The sequence below is a fragment of the Corvus brachyrhynchos genome, unplaced genomic scaffold, assembly GCF_000691975.1.
Source record: "Corvus brachyrhynchos isolate BGI_N302 unplaced genomic scaffold, ASM69197v1 scaffold59, whole genome shotgun sequence".
NCBI lineage: Eukaryota > Metazoa > Chordata > Aves > Passeriformes > Corvidae > Corvus > Corvus brachyrhynchos.
The window spans coordinates 2,774,790-2,792,170 of NW_008246054.1; the positions used below are offsets into that span (position 1 = coordinate 2,774,790).

The following is a 17,381-nucleotide window of genomic DNA, read 5'->3' on the forward strand; positions in this document are numbered from 1 at the left end:
GTTGTCGAGGGAGTTCATCATGCCGTGCTGCAGGTTCTGGGGCTGCTGGTGCGCCCCGGGCTGCAGGTTGCCTCGCAGGGGGTTGTACTGGCTCTGCACCATCCCGTTCTGCAGCCTGCTGAGCCAGTCACACTGCCCGTTCAGCCCGGCTCCGCCGCCCACCGAGAAGCTCATGGGGCCACTGCTCATCACCGTGCTGGGGCTGGACACCGGCAGGTGGGACAGGCGCGGCGGCACCGAATCGAAGCCCATCCTGCTGGAGTTGCCCATGGCCATATCCTGCTTGCCCGCCATGTTGAGGTGGTTGATGCTCAGGTGGGCATCGGGCATGCCTGGCAGGTGGTTCAGAGGCATGGAAGGGGACTGCTGGAACGGAGAGGTCATCAGTGGGGGAGAGGCCACGTCTGAGAGGTACCCGTGGGGCGACTCCAGGGAGTCCACTGGAGACAACACGCTGGAGTTGTCAAGCAGACACCCTTTTCCATCTTGGGACTTTTTCCTCCGGGCTTTGAGGTCTTTGGCATCCTTGCCATTGCAGCTCAGCCCCTTGGTGCTCGGCTTCCTGGCCTTCTTGCCCTGCACGGCGGGTTTGAGGTTGCCGATGTAGCTGTTGGGGGAGCAGAGCGGGGGGGACAGGGTGGGTGCCCCCAGGGGGCCGTTGTGCAGGGGAGGGCTCCGCACCAGGTTGTACTCGTCCAGCAGCCGGACGATGTCGTGGTGCATGCGCTCCTGGGCGATGTCCCGCGGCAGGCGGTCCATGTGGTCCGTGATGTCCCGGTTGGCAAAATGGTCCAGCAGGACCTTGGCGGTTTCGTAGCTCCCTTCTCTGGCTGCCAGGAACAGTGGAGTCTCCTCCTGGAAAGCCAGCAATGTTTGGTTAGGGTTGAGTTCATGGATTCTCCTGGCTAGCACTGCCCTGAGCTCCATGCCCAACTTCATGTTGTTGGGTGGCAGAGATGGTCTGTCCTCATCTCTCCTCTGGTGAGGGTTTGCTCCTGCTTTTTCCTACCCTGCTGAGTCATCTCCTTGTACTGATATCAAACCAGGAACCCCCAAGTGACCCAGAACATGCTGGAGGTGGCCACAAAGACACTGTACCAAACTGCCCACCAAGCACTGCACAGCCCCTCAACATCACCCCTACAGCAAAATCCCACAGTGCTCCTTTGAGCTAAATCCAACAACTTCATTCACAGCAGAACAATCAAATCAGACTCAGTGCCAGGCATTTGTATTTTAGCCAGAAATTACTCTTTAACAGACTCCCATAATGGTTCTTCCCTTGCATATTTCAGCCTAGGAGATATTACCTTATTATTCTGCATGTCCTTATTGGCACCATTCTTCAGGAGGACCATTGCAGCTTCCACGTTATTCACAGCAGCTGCCCAGTGCAGGGCTGACTTGCCTGGAGAGGAAAACCATGAAATACAACACACATCGGTGAGTGCTAAGATAAGCAGCAAGCATCCCTTTTGTCCCATGTCTGGGCTGTTTTAGCTGCCTCAGTACCTAAATCATCCACGGCGTTGACGTCAGCGTGGCAGTTGATGAGGTCATCCAGCATCCCCTCCACAGCCAAGCGAGCGGCCAGGATCAGGGGAGTGGTCCCGTCATGCATTCGGGCATCCAGGTCTGTTGCCCTGTTCCTAATCAGGATCTGCCACGAGAAGGGCCAAAGCAGAGGGAACACAAACGTTAGGAGGGGCAGACAGCAAGGCACTCCAGGTATCCAGGCCTCCGGACCTGCAATGCCCTTTCCAAAGGTTCATCTCTCCAGTTCTGCTCCCAGTCCAGGGGTGCTGCCGTGGGGTTGCTGCTTTGCTGTGCCCCAAGACAACAAGGGCTTCATTTTTTAACACTGTGACCCCACACCTTGCCCAGGTGAGCAGGAGACCCTGTGATAAGGCTCTTCACGTGGCACCACTATTTCCCCCCGAAAACCCCGAAACTGGTGGCCAAAGCATCAATCACCTGGAAGACTCCTTGGGCATCGGCAGAGACGGCGGCGTGCAGGGGTGTCCGGCCCATGTTGTCCTGGATGTTGGCATCAGCACTGGCCTCCAGCAGGCGCTTGGCAGCGTCCGAGCGGGAGTACCTGGCGGCCAGGTGCAGGGCGGTCTCGCCGGTGCGGTCAGTCTGGTTGTGCAGACTGGCGCCCTGGTAGATGAAGTCCGAGATGACGGCGGGAGCATCGTCCTCCTCCTCGCTGTTGCCGGTCTCCAGCCCTCCTCCGCTGCACGAGGCGATCATGAGGGGGGTGAAGCCGTCTGAAAGCACAGGGGAGCCCGGGGAAAAAAGGCTTTTTACCCTCTGTAATGCAGGAGGCTCAGCCAGATGCTCTGTCTGTGATAGATGCTTATTCTCCTGGGTGCACCAAGACTGAGTTCCTGACTAGTTCTGAACATCAAACACGAATATCCTTCCTCTGATATGGATCTGAAATTCCTTAGTGGTATCTTGCCACTCAGTGCTTTCCCTATTTCATCTGCTCGTTTGCACATGCACCACGTAAGGTGCAGTTTGTAAGGAAGGCTGCTCAAAGCAAACCGAGTGTGGTAAATACCTTCATTATTTCAGAGCACAGTTCCACAGACATGGGGAAGACCAAGTGTTTGTAAGAATTTAAAAACCTATTAACCATTGTTAAAGACCTGAAAAGAATGTGAAATGTACAGTTGGGTGGGAGGAGAGGAATATAGGAGCACGAGAGAGAACCTGGGTGATTTAATAGGTACTTCTGTAATTTCCATCTCAGTGACTGAACAAAAGAGCTCTCATGGAAAGCAAAATGGGACAGTCTCTCTCTAGATCACACACAACAGCAACCCTGTGGTGCAGAATTTGTAGCAGTGACTCTGTTCCAACAAGGGACAGGTAGGGCCATGGGGCTGCTCCCTGCAGGGGCTGAGGGAGGCTTTGACATGAGCTGACAGCCAGTGCAGAAGTGCAAGGGGTCCTTACCCGGCCCTCTGACGTTGACATCCATGCAGTCAGCATCAATTTCCCCCTGTGGAGGGGTAGGAGCCATGGAGGAAATGCGCAGGTCAGCGGCGTCCAGGTGCTGCTGTGTCCACTGCCTGTGATCTGTCTGGTCATCTGTGTCCGGCAGCATTGCCTGCTCCTCGAACTGAGGAAACAGCAGGGAATGAGCTCCCAGAAAAGCACCTTGGGCTGAGCTCCAGTCTGGGAAGCCCTGAGAGGCTCCAAGGTATGTGCTTGTCACAGGCAGGTTTGCAAAGGAGCTGGGAGCAGCAATGAGGGGCCCCTGAGCATCCCTCTGCTCCTTTTGTGACAAACCCAGGAGTGACTGCCTGCAGCATAGGGAGGGAATGTGGCAGAGGGCTTACCCTGAACTTCTTGGTGTCCAAGGTCTCCTCATCGCCCCACTCATTCTGGTTGTCATCCATCAGCGTGCCGTCCGAAGCATTTTTGAGGGGTCTTTAAAAATAAAGCCATACAAAAAGTTATCTCCTCTGCAGAAACCGTGATGGACTGTGTCCATGTACGTACACAAACTGAAAGAAGAATCAACCAATTTCCAGGAGGTTCCCCTCAGGCTGCATTTCATTTTTTACCAAGTGCAAACAGATTACAAAGATGGAACACCGCTTTTTTCCCCCATGCAGAACTTTAAGACCCCTGATTTTTCTCCTCCCTGCCACACCAATACGACGCACTGGAGAACAAAACTCCGATGGGCTCTCTCAGGAGAGCCCTGAGCAGCCCTGCTGCGCCGTGTTTATGGCGTTAGCAAGCAAATTACTCACTTCAGTCCAACAGAATCCTCCCCGAGGGGTTCCCGGCGCTTCTTCTTGCTCGACTCCGTCACTTTGAAGCCCTCTGGGAACCAAAGCTGCCCATGCTCCCTGCGCCGCTTGCGAGACACCAGCACTCCCAGTCCGATGAAGGCGAGCAAGACCAGCGCAGCCACCACCACGTACATAGGATACAGCTGGGAGTTCTTCGTGGGCTCCGCTGTTTCACCTACAAAACAGTGGGGCACAAAGAGATGCTGAGACATTAAGCTGCATAGCAAACCAGGGACAGAGTGGAAATGAAGGAAAATTAGTTAATAGAGGTACCTAAGTCTGATCTACATCAGCCCCCCCCCTCCAACCCCCCCTCCCCAAAATAAGGTCATTTTATACGCTATTAATCAGAATTGCAAACTATCGGCAAATTCTCGGCTGCACAAGGCAGCCTGCACCAGGAGACAGCTTCACTTTTTTCTCCTTTAAGGAAAAGGATTAGCAAACTTCAAATCATTGCGCTTGCATTGAGCTGTTAAGACAAAAGGATTTAGGGGGGATTTTCAAGATACAAACTTCAACTCCTTGCATGTCACTGATTGATTGGAGCTGCTTGGGTTTTCTTTTTCTTTTCTTTTTTTAATAACTTTTAGAGTGATAATGATTTTGAAATAAAACCTGGAATAAGCAAAAATAATAAAGTGTGTTTCCAATTTTTTAAAGAAAAGACTTAAGGGAGAAGAAAAAAAAAAAGTGAGGTTATTAAAACCAGACTGTGTTCAGATGCAGCCAATTGACAGATAACTAAACTTGGGGAAGGCTGGAAAGTTTTGGCTGTCTCTCCTCCCCGGCTGACCAGCTGTACGTACTTTTAACAGCTTCTATTTTGTAGGGTATGTTCAGGTTGCCGAGGGAGGCCAAGGCTCCCAGGAATGCTGCCACATCGGTGGCACTCTGGAAGCACTGGGAAGATGACTGGATGCACTGGCGGTTATCAATTTCCAAGTAGACGATGGATCTGTGAGAGAGAAGAGTCAATAAGGAACAGGGAGCGATGACCACACCGAGGACACGGGTGAGCCCCGTCTCCCTGCCCTCTTTAACCCCCATCAGTGGGAATTAGAAGGTGGGAACCCATTTCCTTGCTTCCCTGTGGCCCAAAGCCTGCAGCTCGCACTCATGGTCTGTTGGATTTGCCTCAGTGAATGCAGTAAAATCCAGCTCTTTATCTACAGGAATGGATGGGAGGCTCTGTTTCACAATGTTTGAAAATTACCCAGACACTACAGTATCTTAAATAATGCTGCTTGGGAGCCTTCAGATCTTCTCACATCATTTTCACTGCTCTAACTCCTTTGCCTTCGGTGGTTTTTGATTGAGTCCATGGAGAGGGAGCAGGTTAGATGTGTATGTTTACACCGAAGATCTCCAAACACAGATTGCAGTAATTGAGTTTTACAACAAAGCTCTAGAAAGCATTTCCCAGGGAGAAAATGAGGCTTAACTTAATGACTTCCTGAAGTCAGACAGTCGGTCAGGCCAACCTCTGCTTCCAGGTCCCACCCAGCCCAGCCCCGGCTCCCAACAATGCACAGGACTCCTTCAATCGTGAGAGTCGGCGCAGCATTGTACCCGGGATTCCTGAATGATCACTCCATTTTCCCACATGAGAGCAAAATCCGGTTTCTGTTCGCACAGAAAGCAACATCTAAATACAGTTATCTGGCCTACATCCTTCCCTTCCTAGCATGTTACTATTATCAACACAGAAAGCAAACTCAGAGTGCTGCTCAGAGAAAATGGAACCCTCTTACCCTCTGATGTCCATCTGATCGAGCTCCCTCTTCTGCCTCCTGCCAGCCCTGGAGTAGAGACTGCTCTTCACTTTGTTGATGACAGCACTGGATATATCTGACCAGTCCTCTGTGGACCTCTTGATGTAATGTTTTTTCAGTTCCTCCTCATTGCCATAGTATGGGAAGATCATATATTCCCCCTTGGGGTTCTTCTTGAAGACCACGTTGGTGTGCAGGACACGGCTCAGCTCCCGCAGGAAGTTGAAGGAGTTGTTCTTCAGGTTCTCAGGGGTGATGAGGACCACCACCACCAGCGTGCCATCTGCCAGCTTCTCTGGCATGTTGTTTGCACAGTCCAGACCATCCCACTCACACTCAAAATTGTTGCAACCCTGGTCACAGTGACCATCCGAGAAGTGATCTTTGCAGTACTGGTCATACAGAGGGCTGGAGGGAGGAGGAAGAAGAAAGGCAGAAGAAAGAATGAGACCAAGTACTGCAAATAACACCTATCTGCTGACAAAAACAGTGGTGGGTCCACAGGGATCCCTCTTTTGTATAAATATTCTTCACCCTGACAGACACTAAACCAGTTTAAGTAGAAAGCAGCTGTTTCCTGCAGCATTCACCTCTGCAGGTGAGAGAGAGCAGCTGTTAAATTATAGAAGAAAAAGGGACAAATTACTGTGACTCAGAGAAGGCATGGGGACACAGAATAGTTACTAAGACCCGAGTTGGTCCAGGAATCTGGGACTAAGTTCCTGCTGTTGCCAAAGACAATGTTTGGGAAATGCTTGGATGTTAACATCATCATGTTTCCTGGCTGCTCTTCCATCTGGGGTCTCCCTGCCTTGAAACTGACTGTGTTACTGCTGTGAGTTGGAGAATTCACTTCTATGGAGTGATACAAGCAAGGACAGGGAAGCCATCTGCAGAGCGTCAAGCTCAGAGAGCTTCCAAGTGGATATAAACTCAGAAGGACCACAGGGAGATGTGGTTGCTTGAGTTGCAGCCCCACAGGCAGCAGAACAGAATGCTGGAAGTGAACAGCAGGCCTGAGTCTAGGAGTTTTACCAGATGCAATCAGAAGGACCAGAGAGTCACCACAGAGGTCACGGGCTTTAAAACAAGAAGGTTTTAAAGAAGCCACTTACTTGCACTGCCCCTCGTATTTCTGGCAGTCAAACCCATCGTAGAGGCAGCCAGCATTATTGCACTGAGAGTCACACTTGCCATCGTTGAAATACTTCCAGCACTGCAGAGACTGGGAGCAGTTCTTCCAGGGATCGTTGAAGTTGAGGGAGCAGTCGCCCCCGTCCCAGCCGCAGGCGTGGTTGTTGCATTTCCCATCACAGATCTTGTTGCCGGCGTACCCCGCGCACACGGCGATCTCGCACTTCTCCTCGATTTTGGGGGGGATGATGTCCTGCCCGATGCCACCCTGGAAGTCGAAGTCGAGGATGTGGCAGTTGAGGCCGTTGAAGTTGGCGGGGCAGTTGCAGCGGTAGTAGGGCGAGGCGTCGCTGAAGAACTCGCAGGTGCCCCCGTTGTAGCAGGGGTTGGAGGTGCAGGGGCTGCTGGCTGGGTACTGGCATTCGGGGCCCGTGAAGGCCGGCGTGCACATGCACTTGGAGCTCTTGTGGATGGAGATGCAGGTGCCACCGTTCAGGCAGTGCAGGTTCCCACAGGTGCGGGAGTCGTTCTCGCAGGTGGCACCCACGAATCCCTGGGGAGGGCACAGCAAGGAGGGAGTCAGAATCGCTGATGCTGTCCTACAAGCAGCGTTAACACACGTGTGTTTTGGGAAACTAAAACTCACCCTCTAAAACTGGCGATGGGCAAGAATAATCTTGAATGTAAAGCCTGTCAGAGCATCCCCTCAAAGTGAAGGGAGCTCTTTTCCATAGCTGCCTGCTCCACTTTGTGTGGTGCAAATAACATTCAGCCTGTTCTACCTTCAGGCCTGAGCCATCTTCTCCTTAACTCTATTCCAGCATCCTTGCAAGCGTGGAGGGTGCACATTTATGGATGCACCCACAGCAAAGCATCCTCTCATCCATGCCTATCCCAGCTTGGGAAGCCTCGGGGGCTAAACTGGCCTCTTGACCACCCCTTGTGACCATGCAACATTCCTTGCCCAGAGCTGGAGAGGAGCAGGCACCTACCGGGGGGCACTTGCAGATGAAGCCACGGCCAGTGTTGCTGGCAACAGCACAGGTCCCCCCATTCCTGCAGGGTTTGCCTTTGCAGCCATCCACCACGGTGTCACAGCGACGGCCTGCGAGGGAGAGGAGTGTGTGAGGAGCAGAGGAAGGCGTGCAGGGATGCCTGGAGGGGCTGCAGGCTGGGAGCAGAGGGGATGCAGTGCTCACCCGCATAGCCAGGTCGGCACTCGCATTTGTAGTCGTTGACCCGCTGCACGCAGTTCTGGGTGCCGCGGGCGTCGCAGGGGTTGGACAGGCACTCGTTGACATCTCCCTCGCAGCGCTCCCCTACAAAGCCAGGGGGGCAGATGCAGCTGTAGCCACCTACCCGATCCTTGCACTTGCCATTGTTAAAGCACTTGGGCCCCAGGGTGACAGGATCAAAGAAAGGGCTGCAGTCATCCACATTGATCTCACAGTGCACCCCTAGAGAGATGGGGGAACAACCCACACAGCTCATCAAACAGTATCGGGGGGCCCGCTGCTCCCTTGTGTGAGCCTTCCCTGCCAAGGGGCTGAGCCTGACCACGTCAGTGGCAGCCTGAGCCACCTCTCGGGCAGGAGGGACATGGCACCACGTGGCCAAGGCCGCGTGGCCTTGATGGCTAAGCCCGTGAGCAAACACAAACCTCGCCCGCTGCATTTGCTGTTGCCAGCCCGAGCAGCTAATGAGCAGAATCCAAGGATATCTGCACTCAGCCCAGTAATGCCCCAGCCTGGGGAATTAATTTACCTTGAGTTCCTCTGGGGCAGGAGCATTTGTACGTATTGATGAGATCGATGCAGGTTCCTCCATTCTGGCACGGGTGGGACAAGCACTCATTGATCTCCTCTGAGCAGTTAACTCCATGATAACCAGCCACACACTGCAAGGAGGAAAGAGGAGAAATATCAGAGAGGTTCCCTCCATTCCCACATGGCTGCAGGAGCACAGCCAGCACCCCAGTCTCCAACTTGGTAAAGGGGCATCATGCCCAAGGGCAGCATCTTGGGCAGCAGAAAGGCAGTAACTGGGGCTTTTTTACCTGCCCCCCAGGCACCCACCTCGCAGGAGTAGCCTCCCAGGTAGTCTGTGCAGGTGGCTCCATTCTGGCAGGGGTTGGGGGAGCACTCGTCCACCTGCTCCTCGCAGTAGCTGCCGGTGTAGCCGTCTTGGCAGCGGCAGAAATGGGTGTTGCCAGTGTCTACACAGAGCCCTGAGTTCCTGCAGAGATGTGCTACATCGATACCTGTCAGGGAGAGCAGAGTGAGATGCAGGGACCTCGGCGACACCCACACATCACAGGGCCATGTCCTGACCACCACACATCCCACAGGCAATCACAGCCTTGGGGTGCATTGCTAGAGCAATCCTTGAGATCACTCTGTGCCAAAGATCCCCACCAAGAGAACTGGCTACATCCCTGCTCAGTGCACAGCACAGGGGACACCTGGGGCCCCCAGCCTGGCCCTGTACACATGGCAGGGCCTTACCTTGCTGCTTAGCAGCCACCTCGCAGGACACACTGGGGACATCGCAGTAGAGCCCTGTCCAGCCGCTGTTGCACTCGCAGTGGTACAGGTTGCTGGTCTGCCAGCACTTGCCCCCATTTTTGCAGGGAGAGGAGTCGCACCAACGCACCAGGTTCTGGGAGAGCAGAGCAAGAGATGAGGGTCAGAACACAGCAGGGCTTCTGCAGGAGTGGAGACTGCAGTGACCCCCAGATCCCCACAACAGCATCCAGCCAAGCTTCCCGTACCTGGCAGTTGAGCCCGGTGTATCCCTGGGGACAGGTGCACTTGTACGTCCCGTAGCTGTCCTGACATGTGCCCCCGTTCAGGCACGGCTTGGAGTCACACTCATTGATGTTGTGCTCACAGTAGCTGCCTGTGAAGCCGGGCAGGCAGACGCAGGTGAAGGTGTTGATGCCATCCACGCAGGTGCCACCGTTGAAGCAGGAGCTGGGGACACAGACATCGCACCCCAGTGAGTCACTGCTGCTCGTGCTCCATGCCAAAGGCCCCACACACCAACCCAGGGCTATGGGGCAGCACAGGGACCTCAGCCCCTTGTCCCAGCTGGCAGGACTGTACCTCTCCGTGCAGTCAGGGGTGTTGTTCTCGCAGTGGATGCCGCTGAAGCCGGAGGGGCAGGTGCAGGTGTAGCTGTTGACGCAGTCGGTGCAGTTGGCCCCATTCTTGCAGGGGTTGCTGGCGCACTCATTGATGTCCTCCTCGCACTTGGGCCCACGGAAACCAGCCAGGCACTCGCAGAAGAACGTGCCAATGCCATCAGAGCAGGAGCCACCGTTGTGGCACGGATCTGGAGAGGAGGGACGTGCATGTGAAGATGTGATGGGGATTGCCCCACAGCACTGTCCCCATACACATTCCCTGGCCATGTGGAAGAATGGGACTGAGCCCAGGGACTGGGCAGAAGCCAGACCAACCCCACCAGGAGACTGGACACAAGGAGAACCCATGGTACACATTATCCCCACAACAGGGCTTGCAGCACTGCCCAGGCCACAAAGGCAGCCGGGGCTGGGCCATGCATGGGGAGGAGAATCCCAGCCCCAGGAAAGGCCACGAGGCTCAGGGCTGGGCTGGGTGCAGTCTGGGGGCAGCCCCTGCTCTTACTGGGCTTGCAGTCGTCGATGTCGGTGTCGCAGTTGCGGCCGGAGAAGCCGGTCCGGCAGGCGCAGCGGTAGCTCCCGTTGGTGTTCTGGCACGTAGCCCCATTCCGGCAGGGGCTCTTCACACACTCATTGATGTCGATCTCACAGGTCTGACCTGGGGACAGAGCAGGATAGGGATTGTGTGGGCTGGGGGTGCTGGTGAAAGCCCTGGGAGTGACAATGACATCTTGGGCACCGCTCGCACCAGGGCAGGAACCAAGGGATGCAGGCAATGGTCACATCCTGTCCACCCAGCTGAGCCACGGGGCAGGTCAGGACCCTCTCACAGGCCTGGCTTCCTCCCCCTGCCTTTCCCTCCCTGAGGGGAGCGGGGGGTTCTAACCCCCAAAAGGGCCATGCCCATACCTTGCCAGCCAGGGGGGCAACTGCAGGAGAAGTTCTTGTAGTCCTCTGACTCCTGGCACTCGCCGCCGTTCTTGCAGGGGCTGCCAGCACAGGGGGCCAGCACGTCCTCACAGGTGGCTCCTGCACAGGTACAAGCACCCACTGACACCCTCCAAAATGACAGGCAGCCCAAGACCCTGTTATCCCCTGCCCCGGGCTGCTGCCAGACTGGGGAAGGCTCTGGACTTCCCCACCACCCCAGGGCAGCCTAGCTGGGGCTGTCTCCTCCACTCCTGGTCACCCATGACCCCAGATCCCCACAAACTTTTAAGCCCTGGCTATCTGGGCTGCATTAAAGCATTGCACACTTCCTTTGGCAGGGAAGTGCTGCTTGGGGTGTCTTTCCCCCCTTGCACTCCCTCCCCCCTTCCCTCTCCGCTGCTTTTCCTGTTTACGTCCAGCCAAGGGACACGTTCCCTCCAAACCCTTATCTTCCCTGTCAGCCAATATCTCCTGAACTGGCCTTTGCTATTTTCCAGAGCCTTCCCCTCCCTGCCTGCCCAGTCCCCGTCCCCCCAGGGGTTTCTATGGCCACCGGTGAGGGCAGGAAACTGCTCATGGCTTCCTGCAATTGTGCTCGGCTGCGCGAGCGGAAGCGCAGGGCCGGCAAACAGGAATTGGCTCAGCAGAATCCCCGGCCCCTCGGCCTTGGATCGCCTTTTCCAGCACGGGCATCATGGCTGGGGAACGGTGGGGTGTGAGTGGGGCGGCCCTGGGTGCTGCTGCCCCCGAGCCACCGCCCTGGTACCCTCCAGGAGGAGGAGGAAGAGGAGGAAGAGGAGGAAGGGAGGAAGCTGTGGCTGGCAGCTTCCCAAAGCTCCTGCAAATTTCCTCCAGCTGCGCTGTGGAGAGGTGGAGCCATGGCTGTGGGCAGCCCCTCGTCAGGGCAGTGTGAGGCAAGCCTTCACGCTGAGTGCCAGCTCACTGCGTGTGCTGGGGACCAGTTTGGTGTCACAGGTGAAGAAGAAACTCCCCAGAGCCGTGGTGGGGCACAGGGCACTCCTCTCACCTGTGTAGGGCAGGAGGCAGTTGCAGGTGTAGCCAGCGACATCATCGATGCACGTGCCCTGGTTCAGGCAGGGGTTGGAAGCGCATTCATTGATATTGGTCTGGCAGTTGGGGCCTGTGTCAAGAAAAAATAAATAAAAGAGGCTGTGATGGAGGTGTGCTGGTGGAAGGGGGCTGAGGGTACAGTGGGGACATGGTGACAATGACAACAGCACACCCATCGCCCCGGGAAAGGCTCCTGTACTCAGCGCCAGCCCTGAACTCTGCTGAAGGTCTCTGGGCTGGCTGCACTGCCACAGCTTCCAGCCACAGCTGGGGCTCCACCGTCCCCAAAGTGAAGCCTCCAGCCCGTCATGGGAGCACCCACCCACAGCTCCCCCCTAGGCCTTGGTATGGGGGGAACATGGCAGCATCCCTGCCTGCACCCTTAGAATCACAGAATCACAGACTTGTTGATGCTGGAAAAGCCCTCTAAGATCATCAAGTCCAACCATTAACCCAGCATCACCATGTTCCTCACTAAACCACATCCCCAAATGCCACATCCACACCCCTTTCAAACACTTCCAGTCATGGTGACTCCACCACTTCCCTGGGCAGCTTGTTCCAGTGCCTGACCACCATTTCCAGGAAGAAATTTTCCAGAACACCCAATCTAACCCCCCACTTACCGCTGAAGCCCTCCCTGCAGGTGCAGATGTAGCCACTGGTCATGTCCTTGCAGGTGCCACCGTTCATGCAGGGATTGGATTCACACTCATTGTTGTTAATGTCACAGTTTGTCCCACTCCAGCCAGGGTCACAGTCACACTTGTAGCTTTGGGGAAAAATTGGGGCATAAAGATCTAGTCCGACCTGGTCCTCTAGGCTACACCAGCCATCATTTATCCAGTAAATCCTGTCCCTTCCAGGGAATATCCCATGGCACTGGCCCAGAGCACGGACAAGCACCAACTCAAGGGTGATGCTCGCTCTCCTCTAACCCAGACTTTGTTGGGGACCCTTTGTTCCCTGCAGCCCCCCAGCAGCCCCTGCACCCTCCAGCCTACCCATTCAATCCATCGTGGCATTTCCCATGGATGCAGGGGTTGCTGTTGCACTCGTTCACTTCGGACAGGCACTTGGGGTCGTGGAAGCCCTCGGGGCAGAGGCAGGTGAAGCCGTTGATGCCATCCTTGCACGTGCCCCCGTTGTGGCAGGGGTTGCTGGCACACTCATCGATGTTGATGTTGCACATGCGCCCTGGGAAAGGGGGAGCAAGAACAGTTACCCTGTAAGGATGGGCGGCATGGCGTGGGGAGAGCACCCACCAGGCAATTCCCCCTCCAGCCACCCAGGGAACGTCTGCTGGAGGCTCGAATCTCGGGCCACACGTGTGCCGGCTGCAGAGGAGCGGGCTGCCCTGCAGGCAGGGTGACTTCACACCCTGCATCGCCTGCCTGCCTTCATTAAACGTGACTGGGAAGAGGCCGTGCCCTGGGCTGCTTTGGTCCAGGAGGGAATACTGAAGGGAGGAGGTTTCAGCCTGTAACCCTACCTGCCACGGCCGACAAAGCCAGGCTTTATTTCGGCTCCCGGTGGGCCCGAGGACAAGGGGCTGTGCGAGCGGTGGGGGCTGCTCCCATCAAAGCCCTCCACCATTTCCAGCAGCCATCAAACAAACCAGTTGGACAAGGCAGCAACCTGATACCCATGGGAGTGGGTGCAGCGGGAGTCGAATTCGCAGCACCAGACACCCCTTTGATTTCAGACCGAGCCAGGGTCGCCCTCCTGAACAAGCTGGAGCGCTGGAGGGTGTAAAACCTCCTACAAGCAGAATGGCAGCATCCCCCCTCCTTATTGCACCCTCGTCCTGGTTTTGTGAGGCACCAGCAGCTGCAGGTCCCCAGGGTGTGAGGCCCTGCTCTCACCTGTATACCCCGGCTCGCAGGTGCACTCGTAGCCATTGATCTTGTCGATACACTTGCCATAGTCGCAGGGGTTGCTGGCACAGTCGTCCAGGTTGATCTCGCAGTTGGGGCCTGGGGAGGAGAGGGGTGTTGTTAGGGGGTCCCCAAGAGGAGAGGGGTGTTGTTAGGGCGTCCCCAGTCCCGTCAAAGCAGTAAAATGAAGCCTGCTGCCACTGACTGCCACCGCTGCCCCACAACAAAGCGCCTCTGCCATGGGCAGCTCCCGGCTGGGGCGCGGTTCCTGCCAGAGCTGAGCACCAAACCGGGAGAACTCGCCCTCACCCAGGATGCCCCAGGGCCGCCCCAGCACCAGGGCAGCTGCTGGTGGTGGCCCAGGGCCAACCTGCCCCAGGATGAGGATGGGAGCAGGATACTGCACCGGCACTGCCAAGCCGCACGGAACCCCGAGAGCTCCCTCCTGCTCACCCGTGGTCCCTTTGAGGCAGATGCAGTTGTAGGCGTTGTTCCTGTCCTGGCAGGTCCCCCCGTTTTTGCAGGGCTGGCTCTGGCACTCGTTGATGTTGATGTCGCAGCGGTGGCCCGTGTAGCCGGGCTGGCAGAGGCAGGTGAAGGAGGCGATGCTGTCCTTGCAGGTCCCGTAGTGGCACGGGTCAGGGTCACACTCATCGATGTCGATCTCACAGTGGGTGCCCGTGAAACCTGCCACCAGCAGGAGGGACACAGGGTGAGGATGGGGGACACGAGGTGGGGATGGGGGACACGAGGTGGTGATGAGGGACACTCCTTCCCATCCTGTCCAGGTGTGAGGCACTGCACTGGGGTGGCTTTACCTGCCCCACTGTGAGCCCTGGGACCCCCAGGAGTGGGATCCAGGCAGGGAGCACCCCGATGTGCTGGCAGAGGGGCTGGTCAGACCCCAGCCCGGGGGCTTTGTGCTGGGGTGCACAATGACCTGCATTAAAGCTGCCTTGGCTCTGGAGCGGGGCCCCGCGCTCGCCCGCGGCTCGTCCCGGAGTGCACGGGGGGGGCCGGCCGCAAGCACCCCCGAATAATAACCCCCCCGGCAGCTCCTATTCTCCTGGCCGGCTCCCTCCCCGCCGGGTTTGGGGGTGGAGAGCCGAGGACAAAGTACAGCTTTGACTAGACCCCGCCAAGCCCACATAGCAGCTTTTCATCGGGGCTTGGCATTAGCAAGACACTAATTAGAGGCCATTCAGCTGGAAGATTTCTGGCGGGAGCTGCTCCACAAAAGAGCCACTGTTTGCCACCAGGGCTCAAGTCATCATTTTGTGCAACTGCTCCTTGGGTTTCGGTCGGCGAGCCCCCACGGCCCTGCACCTTGCGTCCCCATAGAGGCAGCTTTATTCCTTCCTTCCTGCCTTCCCCCTCACTGCCGCCCCAGCAGGCGGGAGTACGGTGGGACGGCTGCTGCGGGGCCACACCTAAGGAGTGCCAGGCTCCATACACCTGGCTCCGGCACCAGCAGGCTGCAGAGCCAGACTTGCTCTGCCAACACCTGGGAAAGGGACATTCTGCTCCATAGGAATCACATCAGCAGGGACCGACCCCACTGACGGACGGTTTGGGGACACCTGCCACAGCAGGTGCTTGGAGAGGTGGGCACTAAGTGATTCGTCAATGTGGTTTTATGGCACATCATGGGGCAGGACCCCCCCAGCCCGCCAGGACGCAGGATCCCCTCACCTTCGGTGCACTCGCAGCTGTAGGTGTTGGGGCCATCCACGCACTTGGCACCATTCTTGCAGGGGGTGCTGGCACACTCGTCAATGTCAAACTGGCACAGGTGCCCGTTGAAGCCTGGAATGGAGGGAGAAGTCACGTCCCTGAGCACGGCCGGACCCGCCAGGCTCCCCTCCCTGCCGCTGGGCAGCTCCCGCCGGGCCCCCCCGCCCCGCTCCTGCTGGCCCCCCGCATCCCGCCTGGGGCGCCGGGTTTCCATGGGGACGGCTGCTGGGGGCCCTGAATGCGGGGCTGCGACCCACCATTGAGAGCATCTTATTTACATCTCTAGAGGAGCAAAGTCTCTGAACTTCAAAACCTCCTTTCACAGATTAACCGTCTCCCCATTCTCTGCTCCACCCCGTGACTTTGACACCGCATTCAAAGCCGCTGGTGCGGCCCCCCCAGCCCCCAGCCCTCCTTCCCAAAGAGGGGCCTTTTCAAGTGCAAAGCCGTGGGGTTTAATCCTCCTTCCCCTCTCCCATGGGCCGGAGCTGGAGCAGCAATGCCTGCACGGGGCTCAGCCCCTCATTGCAATTGGAGAAGCCTCCTCCGAAGCACCAAGAGGTGCTTGCTACACTCTGCCCATTCCGGAGGGCTATGAAATTTAAGGAGCCCATTCCTGGCTTTGTTTCCACCACAGTGGCAGTGGATGGATGCTGGTGGTGGGATGGATGCCACGTACCAGTGGGGCACTCGCAGTGGAACTCGTTGATCTTGTCAAGGCAATTGCCATTGTGCAGGCAGGGGCTGCTGGCACACTCGTCCGTGTTGATCTCGCAGTAAACCCCCTCGTACCCTGCCGAGAGACCCAGCACCGTCAGCACCATGGCACAGGGCTGGCACAACCACACGACAGGTGCGTTACAGCTGGTCCCCCCATCTTTAAAAGGCAGCTCAGGAGATGTTCTACACATGGTGGGATCTGATGCACAAGATGCTCCATGGTTGTCCATCTTGGATCAACAGGCTTTGGCTCGATCCAAGCCAGCAAGATTGGCAAGAGGAGGAATCCAGGGAAGGGCCGATAGTGCCCAACTCTCACTTCTTGTCCCCCCACTACACAGCCTTTACTGAATTCTCTCTTTCCGGTGCTGTCCCCAGGCACACAGGAGCTGCTCACCCAACCCCGCACTGAGCTGAAGCTGAGGGGCACCCAAAGCCCTCCCATCACCCACCCCCAGCTCTAAGGCTGGGTCCACAGGGCTGCCCACGCACCGGGCATGCAGATGCACTGGAACTCCCCGATCTGGTCCAGGCAGGTGGCATCATTCTGGCAGGGGTTGGAGAGGCACTCATTGACATCGATCTCACAGCGAGGGCCCGAGTAGCCCTGCAGACACTGGCACTGGAAGGACCCTTGAGTGTTGATGCACTTCCCTGCGTGCTCACATGGGTTGGCTCCTGTAACACACAAGAACAGCTCTCAGGACTCGCTCCTGGCTGTGCCAGAGCCTTCCCCAGCCGCGCTGCTGTCACTCTGTGTGAGCTCACCCAGCGAACACTCGTCCACGTCCTGGTTGCAGGCTGGCCCCATGTACCCCGAAGGACACGTGCAGATGGCTTTGCCATTGACGGGGTTGGTGTCGCAGTTGGAGCCCTCGTTGCAGGGGTTGCTGATGCAGGCGTCGTCCAGGTGGCACAGCAGACCTGGGCAGCAAAAGGTGCATGTCAAGGACGATGGGCACACGAGTCATTACGGACCAAGACCGCAGCAAGGAGCCAGGGGACATGCAGGGCAGGGGACAAGGTGGGACAGGGCCTCACCTGTGCGGCCGTGGGGGCACTCGCAGTAGAAGGAGGCCACCCGGTCGTGGCAGGTGGCCCCGTGGAAGCAGGCGGCCATGGCGCAGTCATCGATGTTCTCGCTGCAGTCCTCGCCCGTCCAGCCGTTGACACAGACACAGTT

The 17,381-nt window shown here is 56.9% G+C and overlaps 1 protein-coding gene across 1 annotated transcript in view; it reads right to left on the reverse strand.

The window, feature by feature from the left end:
- Nucleotides 1-17,381, reverse strand: part of NOTCH1 (notch 1) — a gene marked incomplete at its 3' end in the record, with an annotated part of 21,487 nt that continues 4,106 nt past the window's right edge. The window contains exons 5-33 of the mRNA XM_017745400.1: nt 17,240-17,380; nt 16,967-17,122; nt 16,691-16,876; nt 16,158-16,271; nt 15,437-15,550; nt 14,198-14,431; nt 13,733-13,843; nt 12,872-13,064; nt 12,494-12,639; nt 11,824-11,937; nt 10,776-10,895; nt 10,372-10,524; nt 9,826-10,054; nt 9,492-9,693; nt 9,226-9,379; nt 8,797-8,981; nt 8,486-8,618; nt 7,921-8,178; nt 7,714-7,826; nt 6,703-7,274; nt 5,567-5,995; nt 4,622-4,770; nt 3,771-3,987; nt 3,351-3,441; nt 2,965-3,130; nt 1,975-2,270; nt 1,513-1,660; nt 1,311-1,408; nt 1-855 (exon numbers count right to left, since the gene is read on the reverse strand). Of these exons, the coding sequence (XP_017600889.1) occupies nt 1-855; nt 1,311-1,408; nt 1,513-1,660; nt 1,975-2,270; nt 2,965-3,130; nt 3,351-3,441; nt 3,771-3,987; nt 4,622-4,770; nt 5,567-5,995; nt 6,703-7,274; nt 7,714-7,826; nt 7,921-8,178; nt 8,486-8,618; nt 8,797-8,981; nt 9,226-9,379; nt 9,492-9,693; nt 9,826-10,054; nt 10,372-10,524; nt 10,776-10,895; nt 11,824-11,937; nt 12,494-12,639; nt 12,872-13,064; nt 13,733-13,843; nt 14,198-14,431; nt 15,437-15,550; nt 16,158-16,271; nt 16,691-16,876; nt 16,967-17,122; nt 17,240-17,380 (6,077 nt within the window). The remainder of the gene's footprint in view (nt 856-1,310; nt 1,409-1,512; nt 1,661-1,974; nt 2,271-2,964; nt 3,131-3,350; nt 3,442-3,770; nt 3,988-4,621; nt 4,771-5,566; nt 5,996-6,702; nt 7,275-7,713; nt 7,827-7,920; nt 8,179-8,485; nt 8,619-8,796; nt 8,982-9,225; nt 9,380-9,491; nt 9,694-9,825; nt 10,055-10,371; nt 10,525-10,775; nt 10,896-11,823; nt 11,938-12,493; nt 12,640-12,871; nt 13,065-13,732; nt 13,844-14,197; nt 14,432-15,436; nt 15,551-16,157; nt 16,272-16,690; nt 16,877-16,966; nt 17,123-17,239; nt 17,381) is intronic.